The sequence below is a fragment of the Cyprinus carpio genome, chromosome A8 (genome assembly GCF_018340385.1).
Source record: "Cyprinus carpio isolate SPL01 chromosome A8, ASM1834038v1, whole genome shotgun sequence".
Lineage (NCBI taxonomy): Eukaryota > Metazoa > Chordata > Actinopteri > Cypriniformes > Cyprinidae > Cyprinus > Cyprinus carpio.
Window position 1 is genome coordinate 9,387,082 of NC_056579.1, and position 27,001 is coordinate 9,414,082.

The 27,001-nt window shown below is 37.5% G+C and overlaps 2 protein-coding genes across 5 annotated transcripts; one reads left to right on the forward strand and one right to left on the reverse strand.

Annotated features, from left to right (window-relative positions):
• Positions 1-571: 571 nt before the first annotated feature.
• Positions 572-6,833, forward strand: LOC109053276 (MPN domain-containing protein). The gene is made up of 13 exons (XM_019070691.2): positions 572-780; positions 1,339-1,541; positions 2,324-2,545; positions 2,666-2,777; positions 2,935-3,013; positions 3,337-3,433; positions 3,554-3,626; positions 3,716-3,792; positions 3,875-4,043; positions 4,142-4,212; positions 4,297-4,386; positions 4,644-4,736; positions 5,575-6,833. Exons 1-13 carry the CDS (start codon positions 777-779, stop codon positions 5,659-5,661), a joined length of 1,377 nt encoding a protein of 458 aa, XP_018926236.1. The 5' UTR covers positions 572-776; the 3' UTR covers positions 5,662-6,833.
• Positions 6,834-7,400: 567 nt separating this feature from the next.
• On the reverse strand, positions 7,401-25,970 carry LOC109053277 (endophilin-A2-like). 4 transcript variants are annotated; one of them, XM_042762021.1, is made up of 10 exons: positions 25,594-25,970; positions 17,786-17,854; positions 15,726-15,798; positions 14,902-15,045; positions 14,668-14,801; positions 12,492-12,650; positions 10,928-11,031; positions 10,699-10,832; positions 10,390-10,437; positions 7,401-8,532 (listed from the first exon to the last, which is right to left on the reverse strand). In XM_042762021.1, the coding sequence occupies exons 1-10, from the start codon at positions 25,636-25,638 to the stop codon at positions 8,342-8,344; spliced, it is 1,101 nt and encodes a 366-aa protein (XP_042617955.1). In that variant the 5' UTR covers positions 25,639-25,970; the 3' UTR covers positions 7,401-8,341. The 4 variants fall into 4 exon arrangements, with proteins under 4 accessions (XP_042617955.1, XP_018926239.1, XP_018926238.1 ...); XM_019070694.2 differs by having other exon boundaries at positions 7,401-8,535; XM_019070693.2 differs by lacking the exon at positions 10,390-10,437 and having other exon boundaries at positions 25,594-25,969.
• Between the last annotated feature and the right edge of the window lie 1,031 nt (positions 25,971-27,001).

Sequence of the window (27,001 nt, forward strand, 5' to 3'; positions counted from 1 at the left end):
CCATTGGGGTTGCTCTGGAAAACCTGATTCATGTCATTAAATATAATGATTATATTGTTTAAAATAAATATAGTATGTGCTCAGAGTATCCTTTTTTACTTAAACATTTCAGGTTTGGGCTGATGCCATGGTGATTTTGCTGTTGTGCTGATAATTTTCATATATGTGTTGAGTTTTTAATTATGCAGTCTATTATTACATGGCATATTGAAAAACTCAAAGAACGACGACATCTAGCGGTCAGATTTAGACACTGCGTTCCATTCATTACCGTAAACCCTATAATGTTTACGCATGTTCCCCATTCAAACCATCTGTCCACTGCCGGGTCCCAGTCGCCTGCTCTTTTGACCGTGGTCGTGGGCCATTACAAAACTGTATCTAAACTGATATAAAAACAAAAATGGCAAACAATGGCAGCCAATTTGCTTGTAATATTTCCGCGAATATGTCTTCCGTTGTAATTGCAAAGCAAAACACCTCCATCCCCTCAGTGCTGGAGAGGCTGCCACCACAAACACCGCTAATTTATAAAGGGGAGTAAATGACAAGGACGGGTAGGAGGGAGAAAGGGGAGGGGAACTGACATTAAAGAAACACCACACAAGGAAACTACACTGCAGACACACGCGCCTTCATTTTATGTTTTTGAATAACAGCCTGGTGGCGAGTGTCCGCACAGAAGTGTTACATTAACACCGCTGAACTGGCGGAAAGAAAGACAACATATCAGTCTGTGGAGAAGTTTCAGAGCATTTTCCGTCGATTATCGCGAAATGGGTGAGAATAAAAAATAGTGTTTTTTTTTAATAAGCGGATGAAATTAACAATCACTAGGCCGCGGGGTTGCGGAGAGGAGTGAGAACAAAACACGCTCAGGAAGGACCCTTTCTCGACACATTTTCTGATCCGTTTTGTCTTCATTTCTGAAAAAAAGCTTATCAGGTGATGGCAGTGGACGTTTGCTGATTCCCTGATGAGCGCTTCGCTGTGTTTACCATTTCTGTCCCACAATAAACGCCGTTTTTTCCCTACATACGAGTCCAGAGTCCCGAGTAAAGTCTTTGTTTAAAGGACATTATAATTTTACGATGTACAAGTTTGTGAGATTACATTTGAAAACTGTTTTAACTTGATCTAAGGACTTAAAACTTTCATTAAAAAAAAAAAAAAATTAACCTGTGCTTTTTATTTCAGTTCTTTGATTAAAAGAATAGATATCTATTCTCTTTGCAAGGGTTTGAAGATATGACTTCAGCTCATTAATATTAATATCATTTTAATAAATATGCATGATGTATTCTTGACTCAGTGTTTCTGTCTGTTGATTGCCTTCAGGCTCAGAGCCACCCTCATCTCCTCAGGTGGTTGAGGAAGGAGCGGATGAAGAGGATGAGGAGTTGAGCGGGGCCGAAGATGCAGACCTTAGGGCCTCCTCTGGGAGGGGTTCCCTCCTGACCAGGAGAGGCATCACACTGAGAGTCCTCTTAAAGGACGGTCTTGTGGAGCCTGGAGACGGAGTTCTGTCCATACACTACCTGGTACTGTCCAGAAATGACATCATTAGGGCCATTACCACTTACATCTTCTATTATTAAAGAAAGAAATGAAAATCTGTTCACCCAAAACTATTACATTTTAAAACATTGCATTTACATAAAAGTGAAAGTGAAAGTGACATACAGGAAAGTGTTTTTGAAAGTGGTTGGAATTCGTGCTCTGCATTTAACCCAACCAAAGTGCACACACACACCGTGAAAACACACCCGGAGCAGTGGGCAGCCATTTATGCTGCGGCGCCCGGGGAGCAATTGGGGGTTCAGTGCCTTGCTCAAGGGCACCTCAGTCGTGGTATTGCTGGCCCGAGACTCGAACCCACAACCTTAGGGTTAGGAGTCAAAATCTCTAACCATTAGGCCACGACTAGTGTGCCATATAGTGTGTACAAGAAAAAAAAAAAAAAAAAAGGAATGTAATAGAAATATTTTCCAAATAAAATTTTACATATAATGTTGATTTTTCACACTGTAAATTGTCTTTATGCATGAAAATATATAGCTTCCTTTTAAATTCTAGGATGGGGGTCCCAACCACAAAGATAATCATATTTGGGGGCCCATTACATCTAAAAGATTAAAACAAAACTCCTGATCTAATAGAATGTCATAGCTGGGCGCCTTTCTATTTTACATAAAATGAAACTGAATAGTAAACATGACTGTCATTAGGGTTAAATAATAATGCCAGAATTTTTATTTTTGGGTGAAGTATGCCTTTAATACTTTTGTGGTCAGGTTTAAGGGCTCTGTCTGTCTTTCCACAGGGTAAAAAGTTTGTTGGAGATCTTTTGAATGATGGAAAGATTCGTTGGGTGGAGACTGGGCAGATCTTTAACTCTCCAAGTGCTTGGGCAACACATTGCAAGCGTCTGGTGAACCCGGCCAAGAAGTCTGGCTGTGGCTGGGCCTCGGTGCGCTACCGGGGACAGAAACTGGTCCAGTACAAAACCACCTGGCTACACAAATACCAGCCCAGTGCCGACATGGTGAGCAATGGAGGAATACTGAAATAGTCAAAAGAAAGGAAAGAGGTTGCAAAATGTAGCAATTTTACAATAAATATAAACAGCCAGCAATTTGTGTATGATTTGATTTGTTTACCTCAGAGTCTGGTAAGTGAAGGAGAAGATGATGAGATGGGAGATGATGATGAAGAGGAAGGGAAAACAGCCATGCCAGTAGAGGACAAGAATAAAAAGTCCAAACCTGAGCTGCACGGCATGTCGTAGTCATCTACAGTACATAAACATTACACGGAAACATCTTCACAATCACCTAGACTCCTCACATCAAAACAGGACAGCTGAGAAGGCATTAGTAAAGATAACTTGGCCTTTATATATGTTATTTGTTGTTTCCTGTTTTTTTTCTCCAGACATTAGCCTGATGCAGAGGAGAGACAGAGAGAGAATTCCAGTCAGGTATTGCACTCTTGGCACCAGAGATGCTGCAAGGTAATTATTATATTACAAACATAATGTTTCTTTTTTTATATGGTAGTTATAGAGTTAAGCTTAATTATTCAGTACTGAGTTTTGAGGCAGAAAAACGCTGATAGAAACAGAAAGCACCGTAGTGCATTATGGAAATTATGATCTCTGATATACCCTACCGTTTTTAATTAATACTTTTATTCAGAAAGGCATACTGACATACAAAAGTATTTAGTTTCCGCCTTGCGAGCATAAGACACTTTCTTCAAAAACAAAAGAATTCTAACTGGCCCCAAACGTTTGAGTGGTAGTGTACCTGAGTGTTTCTGTGCTTGTCTTGACAGGGATCCTCACACTCTCATAGAACTGTCTGCCTTTTCTGCGATCAACCGCTTCCAACCTTTCAATGTAGCAGTGTCCAGCAACGTTCTGCTGCTAATGGTATGAAGTGCTCATGGATTTATGATTTTACAATAGAAAGTAAAGTCAATACTGATGATATGACAATTAGATTCAACAGCTGAAGCCAATATAAACCTTTTAACCCACCTCTATTCACAGGATTTTCACTGTCACCTGACCACAAGTGAGGTGGTGGGGTATCTGGGGGGCCGATGGGACACTAACACACAGTGTAAGAGTGCTCATTTTTGTAACTACTATAAAAACGAACAGCAAATTGGAGGTTAGAAACACTCAGAATGTATATTTCATGTTCCTCAGTGCTTACCGTCTTGAGGGCGTTCCCTTGCCGTACACGGCTGGCAGATAAAGACGCCGCCCCAGCTGTCGAAGAAGAGGTTAGTCTGCAAAAAACATTGTTAGTTGTAAAAACAAAGTGAAGTACTATAGTCTGAGTTTACCTTATTAACTGTGTTGCAGATTTGCCAAAATCTCTTCATGCGGGGACTGTCATTGGTGGGATGGTATCACAGTCACCCACGAGGCGCCGCCCTTCCGACTCTGCAGGACATTGATTCACAGATGGATCACCAGCTCCGCCTACAAGGCAGCAGTAATGGCTTCCAGCCCTGTCTGGGGATTATTTGTGGTGCGTGATGGATTTCACAGATAATTATTACACAACACAGCCCGTCTTTTATTGAATGATGTGTTCTGTCTTTTGTCTTCTTTGTCCACCATTAATAGGGCCCTATTACCAAGGCAACCAAGGTGTGGCCTCCACCATCACGCCATTCTGGGTAGTTCCCCCTCCTGAGGTAACTGCTCTTAATCATTTATTGAATTTTTTTTGCTGTTGATGCCAAAATAGTAGCTTGCTCTTATTTTCTTCTTCCGCTTAGCAACGACCCAATGATTATGGCATCCCAGTGGCGGTAGAGGTCACATACGTGCAAGACCACTTCCTCACTACAGACGTGCTCAATGAGATGGTATGATAACAACTAGCATGCCAAATTTTTGTCTATCTTGGGAAAACAGGGATTTTGATCTCTTTAACAGTTCAGTGTGATTCGGACTCAGTAGTTTTTGAAGCAAATCAGTTGTCTCTTCAGTTTCCTGCAGCTATAGATAACATCTATATTAGATTAAACCAACGTCTAAATTACATCCTGTAGAATGAATTAGTATGATGTGTAAAGTCTTGTGAGAAGCTTAGGCTGATGTGCTTATTTTTATATGTGTGTAGATGCTGTTGGTGGAGTTTTATCGGTCTGCTCCTGACCTTGTGCAGTTCAGTCAGATGTGGAGTCCTAATACCTCAATACTCGACAAAATCAAGGTCTGCCATAATTTCTTTCCTTCATGCATGCAAACAAAATACAATATCTGTTTCATGATTTACAATTAACATCAAGAATGTTCTTATAGGTAAAGTGTGCAATTACAATTCCACTTGTGTCAACAAAGGGGATTTGTCCAAACTCACATTAGAACCAATCTTGCTGTCACACTGGTCAGGATACCATGTTTTGATAGCATCAGCTTCGCAAAAATCAGACTAGTATCATTTCAGAAGGACTAAAGCTTTTCATTGGCATTTTAATAAGAAATTACTGCTTTAGTCTGACTGAAATAAAACATTTAAAGTGCATATGCACAGACTTGGCTATGAAAGCTTATTTTGCTACAGGATAAAAAAAATAAAAAGGTAATTGCAATTTCATCTCACAATTCATTCTTGTTTCTTGCAGTTCTGAGACAAAAGTGAGAATTGTGAGAATAGTGAGATATAAGCTCAGAACTGAGACATACAAATGCAGAATTGCAAGATATAAACTCAGAATTGTGAATATAAATACATAAACCCGCAATTGCAAGAAAAAAGAAGTCAGAATTACTTTAGTTTTTTTGTTATGTGGCAGAAACAAACAAAACAGAATCGTGAGATTTACACTCATAAACCGGCAATTGCAAGAAAAAAGAATTTTGATGTCTTAAAGTTGTCTATACCTATTATGCAGAGTTAGGGCCTTTAACAATAATCTCAAAGCAAAGCATGACTATATATATATATATATATATATATATATATATATATATATATATATATATATATATATATATATATATATGACATATATGTCTGACTATCAATGCTCATTTTCTCTCATCCTCAGGCTTCTCTGAGTGGCCACGCACCCAAAGACCAGGCCTACGCACAGATCCTGGAGCATGTGTACAACCAACTGTGCAACACTCAGTGACCGGCGCAGTTAGAACTGTTGACTTGGGACCTCCCGCCCTGTGCACTGTTATACTCTATATGAAATGCCTTCATGGAGGATATATCATATATGCTTCCGTCCAAACTGTTGCCTTTAGGACTGTTAGGTCTGTATCACTGGCTGTGGTTTATGATTCTGCCATATCTGTGCTGTGAAACTTGTCTTCCTCTGTGGTAGAAATGCTTGGTGGGTAGTAAGGGAAAGAGAAGAAGATGGGTAACTCAGTTCTTTCTTTCTCTTTTGGATAGTATTTATCTGTTTGTGCCAAGTTGACTACTCAATATGGGAACAATGCCTTTTACCTGCTGAATACCTTAAAATATACACTGGAACAAATGAAATTTGCTTCTGGCTTCTAACCTCGTAACAATGTTTTTCTTACCATACAATTAAAGAAACAGTTCATACACAAGTAAAACAAATGGAGTACTTTCTTGAATTTATTTACTTAAAGACGAGTGGAGACAATAAGATACAAATATTTAGGGTTTGGGATATTTAAGAATAACAATATAATGCAGTTAAATCTGAAACACACAAGAAGAGACTTTAAAACTACAACATACATCAGCCTGCTATTAAACTAACATGCAAAAATCATTAATAAAAAGGTTGAATGGTTTTGTATGCATATAAAAAATAATAATATAATACTAAAAAGAACAGTACCGGAATGATTTATTTTCATGAAAATCATTCTGGTACCCTCATTCGATTAGATCAAAATAACCCATTTGTTGTTGTTTTTTTTTTTTTAAAGTTGTAGTGTTGCAAAGGCACATCTGTACACATGCTTGTACATCTGGTCACAGCTCATGCCAAATACTGAAACCAACAAGCCCTTTGTAAACAAAGAAAAAGGACAGACAAAAACTACATATTAGCTCAAAAATCATAATATTTTGTTTGGTTTTCTAGATTCATTCTTGCCATCGAAAAGGCACTAAAACTCTTTTCACAATGAAACAGTGATCGTAGCCTGTCTGCTTCAGCACATCTACAACAGTCTGTTACGGTGAGCAAAACATACCATGGACAAGACATGTAAACAGATGTTGAGAGGAAAAGGACACAGAGGTGCTCTATCCAGACAGGACTCGGAGTCGGGGTGGACGGTGTGTAGGTCCATGCTTTTATGGAGTGTGATGGTACAGTATTTGAAAAAAAATCCTAAAGAAACTGATGAAAAATGAAGATAATAGATCTTCAACCACTTTTAAAGCTCTAAAAATACATTGCCAGTGATGGAGGAGAGCAAGAGATGTAGCACCATCCCTTCATTTCTGAAGATGGGAACATTTATTTTTTAATATCAAAATATTCTGTGTTAATTAGACTTTAATGTGGGGCTTATGAGCCAACATCCACCCTAAACACGCTCACATATACACACCTGAAATAATGGGACACTGCCAGCAGCATCAGATGTAGAGACTACTGTAAACCGACATCAAAAGAGGAGAAAGAGAGAGGAAGACTCTATTATTCAGTCTTTAAAGAACTATTTGGCTGTGTTTCCTTCAGAACACAGTGTGTAAATGGTTTGTCTGCCGCCCTTAGTGAGCTAGAAGTTGTAAGAGGGGCGCAAAGTGTTTCAAAACAGCTGTAGTGCAGTAAAACCCTCTCTACCTGACACAACACATACCTTAGGTCAGTGGTTTTGGAAGGTATCCTCCTGGGTTTAGTTGCAACTTGCATTTTGTATGTTTCCTTATATCTGACACACCCATTTCAGGTCTTGCGGTTTCTACTAATGAGCTGATGAGTTGAATCAGGTGTGATAGATAAGGGAGACATCGAAAATGTGCAGTGCTGGGGATGCTCGCAGGACCGGTTTGAAAATCACTGCCTTAGGTGTTTTAGCTCACCTTTACCACATAATGCAAGGTGCAATTCAGCGTCTAATTTCTATTATCTTGTAAAAAATATACATGAAAACATATTAGATGACAAATAGCTATAGAAAAGTGTTAAAATTATGGAGCGTAAAAAAGGACTAATTCCTCTCTACAGGTCTGTGGCTCAGGATTGCTGCACATTGGGACACTGTACGCACAGTCCCACAGTGCTTACGTGTTCATCACAGATACAAGGCAGTTTCTCCTTAATCTGAAGAAGGTCAATGTTGCAGCCTGACCAGCAGGGGCAGTAAGGGGACCAGTCGAGTCAAAACGCAACTTTTCACAATCCAACAATTGAGAATTTGTACTGATTAAGAATAGCCTGTCTACTCTTTAAAAGTATGATAATTTTATCACAGGCACATCATAGTCTGTAGTCATTTCTTTTCAGTTAATGCAGCACAAACAGTATGAGACATTATTAGAAAGACCTGGACAATGAAGTGAGTTAGTGTGTCTGAAATTTTAGCTTAAGCACCAGGTTATACTTCCATATGTCAGTCAACCGGTCAGTCAGTCAGTCCTGGAATGTGAAAGGTCATCATTTCCCAAAGTTCCCTCCTTCAAAAAATAAATCAATGTGTAAAAGTGCCAGAGTACAGGTACATTTGGATCAACGGCAACGATGTGGTGAGGATGAAGACCAAGATGACTTCAACTGGTTCCTTTCTCCCTACCTCACTTCCCTCCAGCTTTCTCCCTTTCACTTTTTTATTGCTCTTTCTCTCTCTCCCCCTCTTTTCCTCAATGAAGACTTCTTAGTGTGGCAGAGGAACGATCACCTCCACGTAGTTGAGAGGGAAAAATCCTGATTGGCCACGCAGCATGCCTTCATACCAGTTTTCATCAATCTGATTGGTCAGATTGATGATGTCACCCTCGTGGAAGCCCAATTCACCTTCGTTCTCCGGCTCGAAGTCATAGAGCGCTTTACAGCATGGCTGCTCAGCTGCTAGAAGGAGAGATGGAGAGATTTAATGAGAATGGGATATTAAGTAGAGATTGAGGGATGTTAGTATACATTGGAGGAAGTAAAAACTGAAAAAGGAAATATATTGTTGCCACTTAAAACAGTATTTTAACTAAAACATCCTCATGGGTCAGATAATATAAGTATTTTAAAGACATTTTGTTCTTGTCTGGAGAAACTTTTTTTTTATTAAATGACATTTCTAAAGACAAAACAACATTGAAAAAAAAAAGTTTTAAACCAATATCTGAATTCTCAAGAAACAAATAAGACAAGGTTTAGAGTGCTAAAGTAATTATTTATACTAAAATGTCATATTCAGCTTGTGTATACACACCCCAAATTAATTGTAGAAATACAAATTTGACCCTTTATGAAAAAGACAAAAATAATTCATTTTTAAAATATTTTCTAATTTCTATTTTGGAAAATAAATAAAATAAAATAACATTATGAGATTAATTTGAAATGAATTGCAATAAAGAACCAATAAAATGCTTTCTGAACATTTTAACACTTCATAGCAGTATTGGTATTGTTATCAAAAAATGTACAATTGTTTTTGGTAACAAATAAATTTGAATACATAAAAATATCAGATGAAAACTTAAACAAAAATCAGAAATGCTGCCATGGCAGCCGACTGAAATAGATATGTTTAGGTTGAAATACTAAAATGACTAAAACTAAAACAGAAATTAAGCTATATAGAAATTAAAGATACAATTTAGTAATAAAATTACTAAAACTAAAATTAAAATGAAAACTGAAAATTCTAAAATAAAAGTAAAAAAAATACAAAAATAAAATTATACTTAAATAAGAGTTTCATAGCAGTAAATTAAAATGTTAACTTTTCCCAGACCAGTCTGACAAACCAAAGTCATGGAGTTCCATAGTGTTAATGTTTAACACACAGTTTTAATCCCACTACAACCGTCTGGGTTAGGATGAGATGCTCTGTGTTAGTGAGGGGTGGGGTGCCAAAGCCTGGGTCTGTGGTCATGTGACACAAGATCTCCAGTTTCAGTCTGAAGCAGGGGACCACTCTGTTATGTGGAGCAGCACTCTGTGCTTGAGGCCAACACACAAGTGCACTTTTACACACACACACAAACACACACACACACACACACACACACACACACACACACACACACACACACACACGCACAAGCACACGCACACACAAACAAACACAAACAGAGATAACGCATACAGGCTTCTTCTCTTACATACATATGCATCAAGCACACATACCCCCCCCCCCCCAACAAAACACTATGTAACCTGTAATTTGCTGTGTGTCAGTGCAATAAACTACCAACTACCACTACCCCCCCCCCCCCATATAAAACTATCAGGGATGCACAATACGATAAGCCTATAATTATTTTATGGCTGATAAATGGCCCATATATATTTTAATTTTATAAAGTCTTGCCTACAGAAAAATTTAAAATTAATCACTAGATATTAAACAATTAGCTTAAAATTTTAAGTTAATCGCATACAACAATTTAATGTACAGTATGGAAAATAGACATTCATAGCTAATGATTAAATTGCACAGTGTTATTAAATTATCTTTAAATGAGCATTATATGGGGGAAATCTAAGTCTACAAACACTGGACAATACACAACTAAGTATCCAAAATCTGGTAAAATATAATGATTATACACCCAGAAAATGTGCCGTTTTGCACATTCCTACTTCCTTTACTTTTTTGCACCTTTCCAATAACTTCCCCCCAAGCTTTTCCTTCACCCAAACACACATAAACACACAAACATTCCCATGCAAGCATACAGAGCCACACACTCTCTGACTCACGCAATCTGGGTTTCCACATGGATATTCTGCCAAACTGGTGGTATGGCTCTGATGACGTAATGGGAAGAGAACACAGAACAGGGTCACTGGCTGACAGCTGACCATTTGTCTTGTCTATCCCGCCACATGTACAGGCAGTCTCATCACACCCTGCCACCAGGCCGCACAATGTGCCTTTCTCTCACTAGTCTCAAGTCCAAGGCATTTCCTCAAATGTAATGAAGATTATCTATCCTCATCCAGGAACAGCTAATTTGGTGAAATGGGTATTTTACGACCATGTTAAGCAGGTAAAGTGTCTGGTCTTACCTGCATTGCGCATGGGTGGAGAAGATGTTGGGGCGAAGCCACCATTTGACTGTTCGTTGGTGTCTCCAAAGTCAATTATAGGTTTGGGCTTGGGCACATACTCTTTACGAGGACGTGACTGAGCTTCTTTCATCCTGGTGGGTTAAACAAGAGTCATTTATTGCTTCTTTCGACAGAATAAAGAACAAACACATATGCTTTGCTAAGACATATGTGCTCACATACACACCTGTCTCGGAGTTTGTCAGAGAGCTCATCCAGGACCTGAACAGCCTGCCTGTGGTACTGCAGTTGAGACTCAACCAGTGACGACAGCTGGCTCACCTGCTCAATCTGCACAGGAACACACACATTAAATACAGTGTTTCCCATAGACTCACACTGTGTGTGGCAGCACTACCCCCGGGGGAAATATATAAAACAGCATATGGTCTTATTGAAAATGCAAATTCATTCTATGCCAGCAGGAGCCGCTTTTGGAGTGGCAGAAATAGCAATTTCTCCGGTAATGGCTGTACACAAAGCAGCACTTGTGCTCATGAACGCTACTTAGGCATTACAGGAAAGGTGAAATGACAATGACATTGAACCTTTTCAGAAGTCAAAGTTTTTTGCAAAATCTATTTGTGGTCAATTTTGATATTGTGGCAGGCCACAAATAAATTAATGAATGGGAAACACTGAAATATATAAAGATGTATTTATGGCAACACTGAGAAAGCACAACAACATTCCTCATTGGCCATCAGCACTAGACCACAAGAACCAGACAAGTCCTCAATCTGATATGCGTTGGACTTGCAGCCTGGAATTAAACCACGCCACGCTGGTTTCATCTGGCCAGAGGAGAACTGGCCCCCCGACTGAACCTGGTTTCTCCCAAGGTTTTTTTCTCCATTTGTCAACAACACAGTTTTGGTTCCTTGCCACTGTCGCCTTTGGCATGCTTTATTATCCAATTAGGGGATATAATTTCTGGCAACTTTTGAAGAGAACTGAACTGAGCTGGATGATGACATCACTGAATCAACAATGAACTGACTTTAATTGATAAATTGAATGTTTTTTATTGTCCTCTTGCATTATCAGCACACATTTTTTCTGTTTAACACTGTAAAGCTGCTTTGACACAATCTATATTGTATAAAGTGCTATATAAATAAAGGTGACTTGACTTGACATTCATAAGCAAATAGCCTAGTTAATGAGTAATTCCTAAGGCCTGGAGTTCACATGGGTCTCACTCGACTGCTGAATCTACACTGAAAGCTCTGCTATCTGTTCACACTAAATGTTTACTGTGGTTTAAAGCTGTACCATACTGTCTTCAGTGTATTACTTTACTTCTAGCACTTGATGACTTTAAAATAGTATTTTTACATAGACACCACCAGCAGATGTTTATTCCCTCATCAAGTTTCATTTTCAACCAATAGATGGCGCTCTGACATCTCCATTAAAACATCAGATAAAAGCTACAGCCAAGAAGCAAGAGGATTTTTATCCTTTTGGCTGCACTACAGCTTTACTGGATTACCGGTCTTGACCCCAGTGATGGGCTAGAGTCAAAAAGGGACAGAAAAATGTTCATCTTCCACACTGCTAATTCTAAAGTGACAATCTTTGCAAGTACTTAAGATAGAGACAGTTGGTACAAAATCAGTAAGGCAAGGTGTTCCAGATATACACTGAACTATTCAGTGCTGCTAATAGGATTAGCACAACCCCCCACGAAACAAAAGCACAAAAACACACCAAATTAAGCATCAAGCTGTCAGATGGTAAATCCTTACATCAGTTTCCAGAAGATTGTACATGCTGATCTCAGCCACCTCCTTAGATTCATGAAACTTCTCCAGAGCCTGCCTGACCTCTTCATCTGGAATTTTCCCCTGACGTTTCTTCTTATAGTCATAATCCAGCCTGCGTCCTTCAAGCTTTTTCAAATGGTGCTGCGAAAGAGGGAAACTCTCCATTTCAATATTACCAGTGTGGAACAGACCACATGAAACAGTAAAGGAAATGAACTCTAAATATAAAATCCATTCTTCAAGAAGGAAAAGGAGTACTTATATTACTTATTACTCATATTAGGTTATTACTCTTCAGCTCATCATTAATTAAAAACAAACTGCAGATATTTAATTCTTGTAAATGGTTGAGCATATTTTATCTGCACCTTCAGGGAAAAAATGTGCATAAAATGCATCTTTAGGGTAAAACAGCTTGTAACTGAGGCCGTACCCTTGAAGGGAAATCTTTGTACCTTATTGCAGTAATATGTACCCTTAAGGTACTACGATGAACCTTACTCTGAGAGTACTGCCCCAATGACAAGCTGTTGTACCCCTACATTTTTGCTATTTTTTTCTTAAAATGTGGGTATCACATAAAAATTATACAGGTATCTTTAAATTATATACAGGTGCTTCTCAATAAATTAGAATGTTGTGGAAAAGTTCATTTATTTCAGTAATTCAACTCAAATTGTGAAACTTGTGTATTAAATAAATTCAATGCACACAGACTGAAGTAGTTTTTGGTTCTTTTAATTGTGATAATTTTGGCTCACATTGAACAAAAACCCACCAATTCACTATCTCAACAAATTAGAATATGGTGACATGCAAATCAGCTAATCAACTCAAAACACCTGCAAAGGTTTCCTGATCCTTCTAAATGGTCTCTCAGTTTGGTTCACTAGGCTACACAATCATGGGGAAGACCGCTGATCTGACAGTTGTCCAGAAGACAATCATTGACACCCTTCACTAGGAGGGTAAGCCACAAACATTCATTGCCAAAGAAGCTGGCTGTTCACAGAGTGCTGTATCCAAGCATGTTAACAGAAGGTTGAGCGGAAGGAAAAAGTGTGGAAGAAAATGATGCACAACCAACTGAGAACCGCAGCCTTATGAGGATTGTCAAGCAAAATCGATTCAAGAATTTGAGTGAACTTCACAAGGAATGGACTGAGGCTGGGGTCAAGGCATTAAGAGCCACCACACACAGCCGTGTCAAGGAATTTGGCTGCTGTTGTCGTATTACTCTTGTTAAGCCACTCCTGAACCACAGACAATGTCAGAGGCGTCTTACCTGAGCTAAGGAGAAGAAGAACTGGACTGTTGCCCAGTAGTCCAAAGTCCTCTTTTCAGATGAGAGCAAGTTTTGTATATCATTTGGAAACCAAGGTCCTAGAGTCTGGAGGAAGGGTGGAGAAGCTCACAGCCCAAGTTGCTTGAAGTCCAGTGTTAAGTTTCCAGCCTGTGATGATTTGGGGTGCAATGTCATCTTGCACCCGTTTACCAAGAAATTTTGGAGCACTTCATGCTTCCTTCTGCTGACCAGCTTTTTGAAGATGCTGATTTCATTTTCCAGCAGGATTTGGCACCTGCCTACACTGCCAAAAGCACCAAAATTTGGTTAAATGACCATGGTGTTGGTGTGCTTGACTGGCCAGCAAACTCACCCGACCTGAACCCCATAGAGAATCTTGTCTTGTCAAGAGGAAAATGAGAAACAAGAGACCAAACAATGCAGATGAGCTGATATCCACTGTCAAAGCCTGGGCTTTCATACCACCTCAGCAGTGCCACAAACTGATCACCTCCATGCCACGCTGAATTGAGGCAGTAATTAAAGCAAAAGGAGCCCCTACCAAAAGTAAAGGATCATACTTTCCAGAAGGCCAACAGTTCGCTAAAAACGTTTTTTTTTTATTGGTCTTATTAAGTATTCTAATTTGTTTAGATAGTGAATTGGTGGGTTTTTGTTAAATGTGAGCCAAAATCATCACAATTAAAAGAACCAAAGACTTAAACTACTTCAGTCTGTGTGCATTGAATTTATTTAATACACAAGTTTAACAATTTGAGTTGAATTACTGAAATAAATTAACTTTTCCATGACATTCTAATTTATTGAGAAGCACCTGTATGTGTGTGAGACAGACAGAGAATGTAAGCAAACCTGTATTTCTCTCAAGTCCTTGTCAGCCAGGCCTTGTAAAGGGTCGATGAAATTCTGTTTGACATCAATGTCTAATGAATCCTTCACCTCTGCTAGCCTCTTAATACTTTCACCAACATCAACTAGAGCACCACCTACAGACACATAAGTGGTTGTTTTGTACATTTGGTTATTGGGAGAATTACAAACAAAATCTCTGAGAATTTAAAAGCTGCACTAATTTTCTAAACCCACCAAAGTTTGTGTCCTCTCCAAGTTCTCTGCCATACTTCGTCATGCATTCTCCCAGCAGCCCCTCTGCCTGTGGATAACCTGGACTCTTCACCTGCCCTCTAATCTTAGACATGGTGTTCAACATGGAGAGCTTTGCACGAGATGCTGTGTGAAAGGAACAGAAGAAAAAATATATTTTACAGTAATGATCAATAACATTTATTGTAAGCATCTGTTTTGCCAGAAAATAGTATACATGTATTTGATGCAAAAGCTTATCTCATGCGTACAGCTGAACACACAGATTTCAAAGCATACTCCTTTTGATAGTGTACGTGAACATAGGGGCTTAACACATGCATGTTACAAAGTTTCATCCTTGTTCAGTGTCTGTCCTATATCTCTCCAGAAGTAAGCATCAATAAAAGGTCTCTGTACTCATTAAAACTATAGTTCTAGGTATCTTTTAATCCCCTTAAACAAGCACTCGTCAACATGGGCATCTATTGTTCTTGTTGTTTACAGCAGTTTCCCTGTGTCTGGATATATCTACTTTCATACTATATGGTAGCTGAAAAACAGTAAGTGAGCAGAGCAGAGTAATAGGTCCAAATTCACAGTACTCATAAAACAGTAGGCAAAAAGTTGGGATGACTTAAGACTAGGGTTGCCAACTATCCCGTTTTAGCCGGGATGTCCCGTATATTGGGCTTAACTGATGTGTCCCGTATGTGACCTCCCTTGTCCCATTTCCCAATTCAACTGGCGGGCTTAAGTACTATGTGTGCAAATCTTAAACAGACACAAAGATAAAATAAAAGCTCCAGGAGTGTTTTTGGTCTTACCTGGATTAGGCTGCAGGTACTCTGATGTTTTAGAGATGACTTCTATCACAGCTTTATTTGTCACATCTACTTTCTATAGAAACACAGAAGGGAAGTCACACATTAAGCAAAACACAATAATACAGGGGTGCTCCGATTGATCGGCTACCGATCACAATCGGCCGATAATCGTTTTGGGATGATTGATTGATGACATGCAGCGGCACTGTCTCAGTCTCTGTCCGGCGCGGGTGAAATAATTCTAATGCTTTAGGTGAGTTATAATTCATATTTCTTCATTAAATAACTGATAAAGTAATTTGAAAAAGTTTCTGTAATTTCACAAGCAGCGTGAATGAAAGCGTTCACATTGCACACACGGTTGCGGTCTGGCAGTGCGTTCAGGAGCGATGAGTCTGCAGCAGTGCAGAGATAGTTTCCACACCAAGTCTATTTTTTGCTATGCTGCACACTGTATTAAAGTAACAGCGCATTGATTGCGGTAAATATGAACATGCATTGACACAAAAATGTAGTAATTACACAATAAATGCATATAATTAAAGTCTACTGTGTTTCACAGCCAACACATAGGCAAGGTTTTTTTTTTTTTTGTGGCTAAGTTTAAAGGAAAGGAGCACTTTTAGATAAGGCAATAATTTTAAAGTTCTTAAAGTTCTTTATGAACCGCAGGATTGCTTGTAATAAAGATTTAAATGCAAAAGAAAAGGCAGTAGAGCTGACTGTTTCTGTCAATGGTAAGTTTTAATTTACAATGTTTGTGATAACGTAAGAAAAGTAGTTTAAATGTTTTGCTTTAGAAACTTAATATATAAATCTAAAAGTAAATGCAAAAGTAAAAAGCATTGAATAATTGATGAAAGATTGTATTACTGTACTGTGTAAAAAAAAAAAGAATCACAATATTTAAAAACCATTTTAAGTAACAATGCTTGGATTTAAAATCAAAATAATGGATAGATGTTGTGTTTGTGGTAAACAGCCATGGATCAGGAGCAGACTCCTGTGTGAAAGCGCAGTCCGTGCTGCTTCTGGACCACACATGGACTATATTACGCACTGCAAACAGAGTATGTATGAACCTCGCCTCACATACAGCTCACAAAATCAGGCTTGCGCTGTGTAAGCTATTGTGCAACAATTACACGATTGTAAAAAAAAAAATACAGTGCATAATCAAACATTTAGGTGAGATAAATATATATTTTTAAAAAAAATGGCCCCTCCACCCATCAAATGAAAATAAATAATAATAATCCTCTCACAAGAGTCACATAAGAGAGTAATTAATTTTCAAAAATGAAATTCAGGCCCTGAATAAATGTCTAAAAATCTTGATGGGATCATCACTATAAATAATTCTACATGATAAAAAGAAGGCTTTAAAAAGTTCGGTATTGGTGATCGGATCGGCAGATACTGCTTTCTGTGATCGGCCTCAAAAATCCTGATCGGAGAACCCCTACAATAATCTAACAAAATGTCTCTGTAATAACATTAGTATCACATTCCAGATGAGGTGTATTTTGCAATAATGACCAGCAGACTACACTTTATCATATATAATTATTGTACTGAATATCCCTACATAAGATCTATAAAAACACTGGTCTTTATTTAATCTTTATTTGGTAGTATTCTATGAAACCATTTATTAAAATAATTACAGAGGAACTGAATGAAGTGGCAATATCAAATCTGTGAAGTCATTAATGTTTAGTGTTAGTTGAACGTATATCGAGCAGTGTTTTCAAGAGACCAAATGACATAACTAACGTATAGAGGACAGGATTACTAAATTTAAAAAAAATAAAACAATTCTAAGACACTGCAGTGAATAAACATTTCAGATAATTATAAAAACAGACAATCCTGGATCACTAAAACCACACCAATTTCACTTTGTAAGTGAAAGAACTTTCCAGAAAAACACAGCTGGTATAGAAAATCTTACTGATGGATGTGTGGGACAGAGGTCAAGCCTTTGAATTACTTAATGTTTAAAGCAATGTTTTTAGAAAGACTGTTGGCTGAAGTGTGGGAAAATACTCTCCACTTACTCTCTCGAGGTCCTTGAACTCCTCGTCCAGTTTAGTTCCCTCAGCACCACCAACCTTCTCACTCACCATCTGACACAAACAGAGAAAGAAGCCAATTTAATCCAGTATAATGACTGTATTAAAATGACAGTAAAATATGATAAATGTAATCAAATTACATACGGTTATACTGTTCATAACCCAAAATCAAACCAAGACACAAAACACATAGTGTGACAAGTTCAATTCATGAACTCTCATTGAGCCATGTAAATCTGTCAGGGTGGTTAGTGACTCTAACTTATAACAGATATATATGTCAAAATGAAACAATTTTTGTGTTAAGGTTCCTGAAACCTGCATCGGAATCATTACTCACTGGAGTTTCATATGACACTGTGTAATCAAAGACTGTGCAAAGTATACATTTACATTTACATTTAATCATTTAGCAGACGCTTTTATCCAAAGTATAATGACGTTAATTAAAAAGATAGCCGATATAAAGCCCATATAAATAAATTAATATTTAAGAAATTTGAAATCATTTGACAATGGATTAAAAAATAAATGTGTAAAATAATCATACTTATACTTTAGAAAAACTAGTCTGATTCTGTATCTAAAACTGATTTAAAAATACAATATGATTCAACCAGTTCACTTTTAGAACTGTCAGTGATTATATAATTCATTGACAACCTCCCTGAATGTCAGGCAGAGAAAACACTCACACAAAAACACTCATTTGTTATGTAAAAGAAAACCTGTATGGTGTCAGAAGCTCATTTTTCAAGTCTAAACCACACATAATTAAATTCAATTCAATTATACGATACAAATCGTTGCAAAGCAACTTTACAGAAAATTACGTTTCTACAATATTTAGTAGCTTATCAGTGGTGACTGTCAGTTTATGTGCATATGGCAGAAATTTACGGAAAAATCAATTAAAGACGTAATCAAACAGACGATAAATAAAAGAAAGGACAGCGGCAGTTTTAACTCACAAGGGGCCCAAGGCAAGATCAAACATGACGCACACAAAAATGTGCCTTAGGATCTTCTGTGACACACGTTTATAAATTTACACTTTCCCTCCACCTCTAGATTCCTCACTACCATATATAAACTGTACAGAAAATAGCTATCTTCCTCAAGGCATTCATTTTAGCACTGCACACATGTAAATCCAATTAGCCCTCCCCTCACCCCAATTCCAATTGCGGTCACTTAGGAGGGACCATTTTTCCCCTCTGTATTTCCATACCGTTCATTCTTAAAACTTTGACTGGCTCCAATAAGACAAATTCTTCTTCATAAATCAATGTGAATATTATACAGCACATCCTGCATTACTTGGCTATATCAAGACTCAACTTTATACGTGTAAGTGACAACAACAAAAAAAAAGCTCTGTGTGAGAACCTGTGTCTGCCACAACAGTTGTTGTTCTCAGGACTCAGGACACATGCTCGTCTCACTCCTCTTAAAGGGTTACTCCACCGCAAAATGAAATTTTTGTCATTAATCACTTACCCCCCTGTTGATACAATCCCGTAAAAGCTTTGTTTGTCTTTGGAGCACAATTTAAGATATTTTGGATGAAAACCGGTAGGCTTGAGACTGTCCCGTAGACTGCCAAGTAACACTGTCAAGGTCCAGGAAAGTATGAAAATCATCGTCAGAATACTCCATCTGCCAATCAGCGTAGCACCATTTTGTGCCGATGCGCTGTTTTCTTTTAAACCAAAGCGTAAATACACGTAAAAATTGTATCCTTTTGACGCGGCTGACACAGAAGAGCGTACTCCGCCTGCGTACTTCTCAGATTTGCCAAAATGGCGCTACGCTGATTTGGAGAGACACAGAGGAGAGTAATTGTTGAATAAAGTCATTATTTTTGTTTTCTTCGTGGTCAAAAAGTATTCTCGTCGCTTCATAACATTATGGTTGAATCACTGATGGCAGATGGACTATTCTGACGATACTTTTAATACTTTCCTGAACCTTGACACTGTTATTTACTTGGCAGTCTATGGGACAGTCTCAAGCCTACCGGTTTTCATCCAAAATATCTTAAATTGTGTTTCGAAGATGAACAAAGCTTTTAAGGGTTTGGAACGACATGGGGCAAGTGAACAATGACAAAATTTTCATTTTGGGATGGAGTATCCCTTTAATGTCCTGAACATGCAATAGAGAACCAAAGACAGTGACTGTGCAACTGTTGAAACAAAGCCACATGTTAAGTCTCAATCCACACCTACATGTGTTATTCGTTTCATTGGTTTTTTTGACCCTAACTGAAGGAAGCGTATATTTTAACATGGAAAGCGCTGGATGTTTGTCATATCACGTCATAAGAACATTAATCACAAACACATGTCATTTTATGGTGGTTACTTGCAATGTTGAGAAGTTCATTTTGTGTTTTTGCTGTTTCTATGAATGTGTTAAAGATTACTTATCTATAACCACCTGGTTCTGTGAATTTTTCTCCTAATTTATACTGTAGGCACTTTCTATGGTCTACTCAAACTGTAAACATCCAGGACTTGTTTGTGAACAACACAATCCAACTGATCGTTTAAATCTGTCCAAAGTTTAAAAATACTTCTTCTTAAAACATTTTAAAATCCACGAAGGGAGGTTCTTGCAACATCTGCTGTGTAGATTACAAAGACATCTCTTGCTGCTAGGTTTGAAAAAAAAATATTATTTAAACTAGGGCTGTCTATTGAATTATTGACATGATATGATATTAATTAAAAATCACAATTATTTGCATAACATTTATTCACTAAAGCCGCCAAATTAAGATAATTCAAAGTGTCATGTCTTGTGGCAGAATCAGTGAACACATAAAACAAACAGTGTCTTTAGAGGTCAATAAAGAGAATGTAAGCTTTTCACTGACTGTCCATAGCAATCCATTTGCAATATGTCTGTGGCAGCCTTTCAAACTGAATTCTTACATTTCACCTGCAATATTTTGAGTTGTTAATGTAATGTACACAAGCAGATTGATGTCATATAAAAAATTTAAAAAAATCACAATAAATAATGTGTTACCACCACCATGCACAAAAGCATCCCTAAACAACTTGCATCAAGATGAATAACAGTTATTTTAAGCCAAACACATCAGCACAAGAACACTCTGTTACAACTGTAGCTGTGTTTGGCACAGAGGTGTCTGCTTGCAGTGACCTTTTCAGTCCTCTATTTCCTCCAAGCATGTTTGCATATTTGTGCAATTCAGTTTGTTGGCAGATCAGGGCACAAAGAAAATAATTAATAATTGACCAGTGTTTTGTGGCAAATCAAGCGGCGTGTCCAAACATCTCCAATATGTTGAGCTGGGGAAAGACACTGGATAGAGTCAACACCATAAACTGGGTGGAAAACATGATACAGCTTAGATTAAGGCCACAGATAAAGACTGACGTGTTCAAGTTCCTTTTAATTTAACATTCCAATAAAGGAAATATTATCAGTGCCACCTTCCCAAAAATCAAATTTTGCAAACAATATTGTGGTAATAAAATAATTTATATAAATGTTTACATTTTTCTGATACTTTTAATGTTTTCAAAATAAGTCTCTTTTCCTCACCAATTGCTGCATATTTGATCAAAATTACAGCAAAAAAGTAATATTTTCTGTTTTAATATATTTTAAAATGTAAGTTATTCCTGTGATGGTAAAGCTAAAATTTTTAAGCAGCCATTACTCTATATTTTTCAGTGTCACATAATCCTGCAGCAATCATAATATGCTGATGTGGTGCTTATTAATTATTTCTTATTATTACCAACACTGAAAACAGTTGTGTGAATTAATGTTTTTGTGGAAATCATGAAATTTTTTCTTAGATGAATAGAGTGTTCAAAAGAGCATTTTTTAATAACAACTAAAACAGATTATTAATAACAATTACATAAACGTCAGTACTGTCACTTTTGATCAGTTTAATGCATCTTTGTATTAACTAACAAATAAAAAATAGAATAATCAACAAGCTATATCTGATGCATATTCCAGAAAAAAAACGTTAAAAGAAATCCCAAGAACACCAAAAGACCATTTGTTCTCTCCAAGAGTAATGAACTCAATCAGACAGTCCCGCAATGAAACTGTACAGCTCAGACAGCGAGCAACATGATTATTTATATTTATGAGTGAAAGAGGCCTTATCAGCAGCTATAAAGATAATACAGAGGCTTGGCTCTGACACACACTCTTGATAAAGTATGCAAAGTACGGCTAACTTTGACACAAATATGCATACACACAAACAGGCAGCCACACATCCAAAGCAGACCAAGCAGAAGAAGAGTGAAACCAAGACCAGACTCTACTGATAATACAAGATAATACTGTGCTTGTGAATCTAATAAAGAGAAGAATGCATGACTGTGATTCAACTGCCACAGAGACAATGCAGGAATTTCAGAACAATACCACTTTTGCAATCCCCACACAACAAAACAAATGCCAAGCAAATGTGTTACTAGGTAGACACCTGCTTAAAGGTGATTGATCTTCAGTTCAAATACTTTTTACAATATCACCTTACTATGCCGAGTAGGGCTGTGCAAAAAATCGAATGTGATGATCATGCGCATCTCGTCAGTAAAGCCGGTTCTGTGATTAGTAGTAAATCTCCATCACCTGCTTTCAAATGGAGCGGCGTTTACTACACAGAGCCGTAGTTCACTGACAAGCTATGCAATATCGCGTTCATTATCGCCAATGTAATGCCTGCGATAATGAACGCGATATTGCATAGCTTGTCAGTGAACTACAGCTCTGTGTGTAAACAATGAGGCGCAATTAAAACACTGCTGGTTGTTGAAGCATCCCAACAAGCCTAACACAGCAACAATGGAGCAACCAATGGCATCTGTTTGTCTGACCAGTGGAAGACAGAGGGAGCATTCACAAAAGCAGTTCACTGTACTGTAGTGGTGCAGAAATTACTACCTTTTATGCTGGCATGACCCCACTGACTGCAGTCGGTCAGAGCTGTAAACTTCAGCTTACAGGAGCCAGTCCACTTTCCAATTTCCAAATACAGACTTGATAAGTGTATCCACTTTCAAAACAATGACACCATAACCAAATAAATATCACATGCTATTAAGTTTTTTGTCAACAGAAAATTGTCATTAAAAATATTGATAACTCAATGTCTGCAGCAGACAGACGAGCCCAAAATTTAAATGTAAAGAGCAACTTTTTACATTAAAGCTGTAATCTATAATAACGCTTCCTCTCCTGTTGTCCTGTCACATCAAAATCCACCAACATATTTGTTTATAACCGTTTTGGACTATTTTTGCTTATAAATGGTACTTGATTTGCGTACTTCTCTCCTGATTCTGACAAGGTGGCTTCTTCCCTGGAGAAAGCAATATTATGGATACAGTACTCGTATTTTAGCCAGAAGCAACAGTTTGAAGTTTAAAACATCTTAACGATGAAGCTTTTCACTTCACAAGACATTAATTGATGGACTGGATTCATGTGCAACAAACAGGGTGAGTCAATTTAAAGGTTTTTTAAAATCAATTAATTAATTTATTTATTGTTTGGGTGAACTATCCATCTATCACATGTCAGTCATTCTAATTCTTACGATTTTATTTTGTTCTAACCATTACCATTTGTAAACAAGGCTGGAGAATGCCAGGTCATAAAAGCACTGTTTCTGCTCAGAAAAAAGCAAATAGAAAAACATTCCCTGGTGTGTACATTAAAAAAGCAACCACACAGTATCTCAAACAGTTTTCCGGACAGCACACTGAGAGGAAGGCTGGACTGAGGGTGTGACTAGTGTCAGAGTTTGTCTTTTGGCAGGGTGTCCAGCCTGTGTCAAGTATTGATTACTGTGGAATGCTGTCGAGAGTTTGCTGCAGCACTGCAGTCCAATAAAAAGAGCCAGGCAGGAGCAGGAGAGAGCACAGCTAGCAACCCCCCTTAGTGTTGCATGATTCATACTCCGCCTCTCAGGCCCAAACGCTGGCCATTTTCCTTTGCCCTGCTGTACTCTTCCACTTGTGTAAACCCCCCACCAGGGATCTGAGCATATTCCTAACAGGAAACTGGGCAACAGATTGTCCCTTCCTGCTGAGATCATCGAACAGGGACAGAGATGTGCTGCTTCCCCTACATCTGTGCTCATGTGCCCTTTGGAAAACACTACCAACTGGCAACAAGAAACTAACAAATTGACAAAAAACTCTTTAAGTCTTTAGTAAATTACACCATAAACCACAGACAAAGAACCTTCTCACAACACCACCACAACAACTCAAGAGCAGCCAAAATCAGGGAGAGGTTTTCATGATAACACATTTGATTGTCTCACATTTTAAGCCAACACATTGCTTGCTGCGAGCACACAAACATGCATCATTCTGTTTCACTTCTACCATGTTAATATGATAATGTTCAACTAAACTAGATGGTTTTAGTTTGGTTTTTATAATCAGATGTAATAATATATTGGTTAATATAATAAACTCACAATTGGAAACCAATGAAAACCACATTGGTCAGTTTTCTTTTACCATAATATGACAATTACATGAAAATGGGAGCAAACTTTAAATAATTTCACTACTTTGATCAAGAGCATACTAACGGTTAACATGAGAAAAAATGTTTTTTTCTCTCGCTATAATCAAAGTATTAATCAAAATGTGTTCTTGCAACTAATTTTATAGGTTTAGTTTTGTGTTTTCAATTTCACTTTCTATCCTGTTAGCCTTTTGTAAGATCCCATTATTTCAAAAACACCAGTGATCAATTCAGTGATGTTTTGTGGTATTGGTTGCTTTGCCTCAATATTCCCTGTATTTCATATTAATATTCTGGCCATTGTGTAAATAATAAGATATAATTAATACATTTTAACTACCTGATCTTGACCCAAAAATGCCTGAAACACTGCCATACTTTTCTATAGAAATATCACACATTGATATATGCAAGATATTCACTTGTATATTTAATTCTGAAAGAGCTTCAAAGTTGCTGCATAGCAGGATTGACCCAAATTATGAATAATCAGATGCAGGTTTCTTTAACCCACTGACAAGTTACATGACTGGTTTTTGCTCATTTTGAAAACGAAAGCCAGTGCTGTAAGCCACATTTTCCAACTACATATGGCCAGCACAAAGTGTGAACCATAGAAACAAGAGACACAAACAAAACCTGATTGTCCAACAGATGCATTGAAGGAAACTGCGGTAATCTCGGGTAAACCTAATGCTGCAGTATATTCTTTGTATGCAGAATTTGCATATATATGCTTACATTTTAAAACGACCCTAATTCACGAGTAGATCATGAGCATATGCCTAGAGCCAAATCGTTCATTTTACTGAAGTAAACGTGGCAAATGAAGTGATATAGTAAGGACGTGGGCGTTGTATTGCAATACCAAGCTAAAAGAAAACAGACACTCTAATGCATATTTATAACACATTGTAACCTCAAATTACGTGTGAACGCACCCAAAAGGTGACGCTGACTATTTATGACCAGTGAAAGCTGTTAAAAATATTAAATATTGCAATGACTGCAAGTTAGGACAAGACCGACAATAAATACATAAAGCAAGCAGATATGACAGTAAAACAACAACATGGTTTAACATTGTAAATATTCTGAAAGAGTTAAGTACAGATAGAAGAAACACACACAAAATAGTTTTAAAGTGCAGGACTGAAGTTTAGCGCAGCGTTAGCAGGCTAAGCTAATTGGCACAGCATTGCGGTTCAATGAAAGAAAACACAGGGAAAAAACTCGCTAACCTGGCTAGCTTTGTAAAACTGTTTCTTTAAGCCCGCCACGGACATCTTCAATGCGTTATCCTCTTTTCTGACGAAAAAAAAAAGACTTGCAAAGTAGGTTTTTATACTGACACAACAGTGTGACAAAAGTCAACGGTCGCTGAGTGAAATATAAAACCCAAGTCCTCAGATAAACGATAAACGACCCCGCTCCACAAAAAATACTCCAAGTGGCTGCTGGGAAAGGTTTTATAAAGCTATGTTTTTAAATCTTCTGGTGGCTTTCTATTAAATTGTGACTTTAATACGGTTCACAATGCAGCCACCGCATTTGTCTTCAGAAACTAGCGGTTTCCTGCGCAACGCAAGCACATTCCTTGCGCGAGCGGAGAAGGGACTGGAAGCGGGACTGGAAGCGGGACTGGAAGCGGGACAGCAGCGCCCGCTACCGCTCAGGAAATGCACTGCACCCACAGCTTCTATTGACCAGATGATAGAGCCAGATGTCTATTTTAGTGGAGCTCTACAAAAAGACTCCTAGTTTGTTATTGTTATTAAATACTATGCTGAGATGATCTTGGCAGCATGTGGTTTCTGAGCACAGCATTTTGTCTTTGGAACTAAAGCTATTAGATTAACAGCAATAATGGAACTACAACTATTAGGCCTTTATATAGTATATAATTATCTTATGCTCACCAAGTCTGCATTTATTTGATCACAAATACAATAATATTGTAAAATATTATTAAAATAAACGTTTTCCATTTTAATATATTTTTAAATAGCAAATAGACTATATTTTTAATATATTTTAATGTCATCTGATTTTTCATAAATCTTTAAAAATTTGTCTTATATGCTGATTTGGAACTCAAATATTTATTAAAGTTAAGCAGTTGTGCGTCTTAACATTTATTCTTCTTCAATGAAACGTTCAAAAGAACAGCATTTAATTCACTTTTTTTTAGTAACAATGTAAGTCTAAATAGTCATTTTCGATTGATTTAATGCTTCTTTGTTAAATAAAATTTCATTATTTTTTTTTAAATTATAAAAATCTTACTAAGCCCAATACATTGAACAGCAGGCTCTATATAAATATGTTTATTATCAAATAAGTGAGCACTACTGGTTTAACTTACCCATCTACACACTTTTCTCCCCCTGTATCTAGACATGAATAAGATATGGGAACTTTGGGGAATTCGGTCTTGCATTGCATTTTACATAAAAAAATTCAGTAGCCACAAAACACTCAGTATAATGTAAAAAGACCTTTATTACATTCTGGAATCCATGTGTATAATTCTTATTGTACAATAATAACTCTTCATGGGGTTGTTTTATTCTCTGTATCCATAATACACCATAAATTATATTCCTTAAAATCTATAATATGATTTATTTATTTGAAACAACCACATAA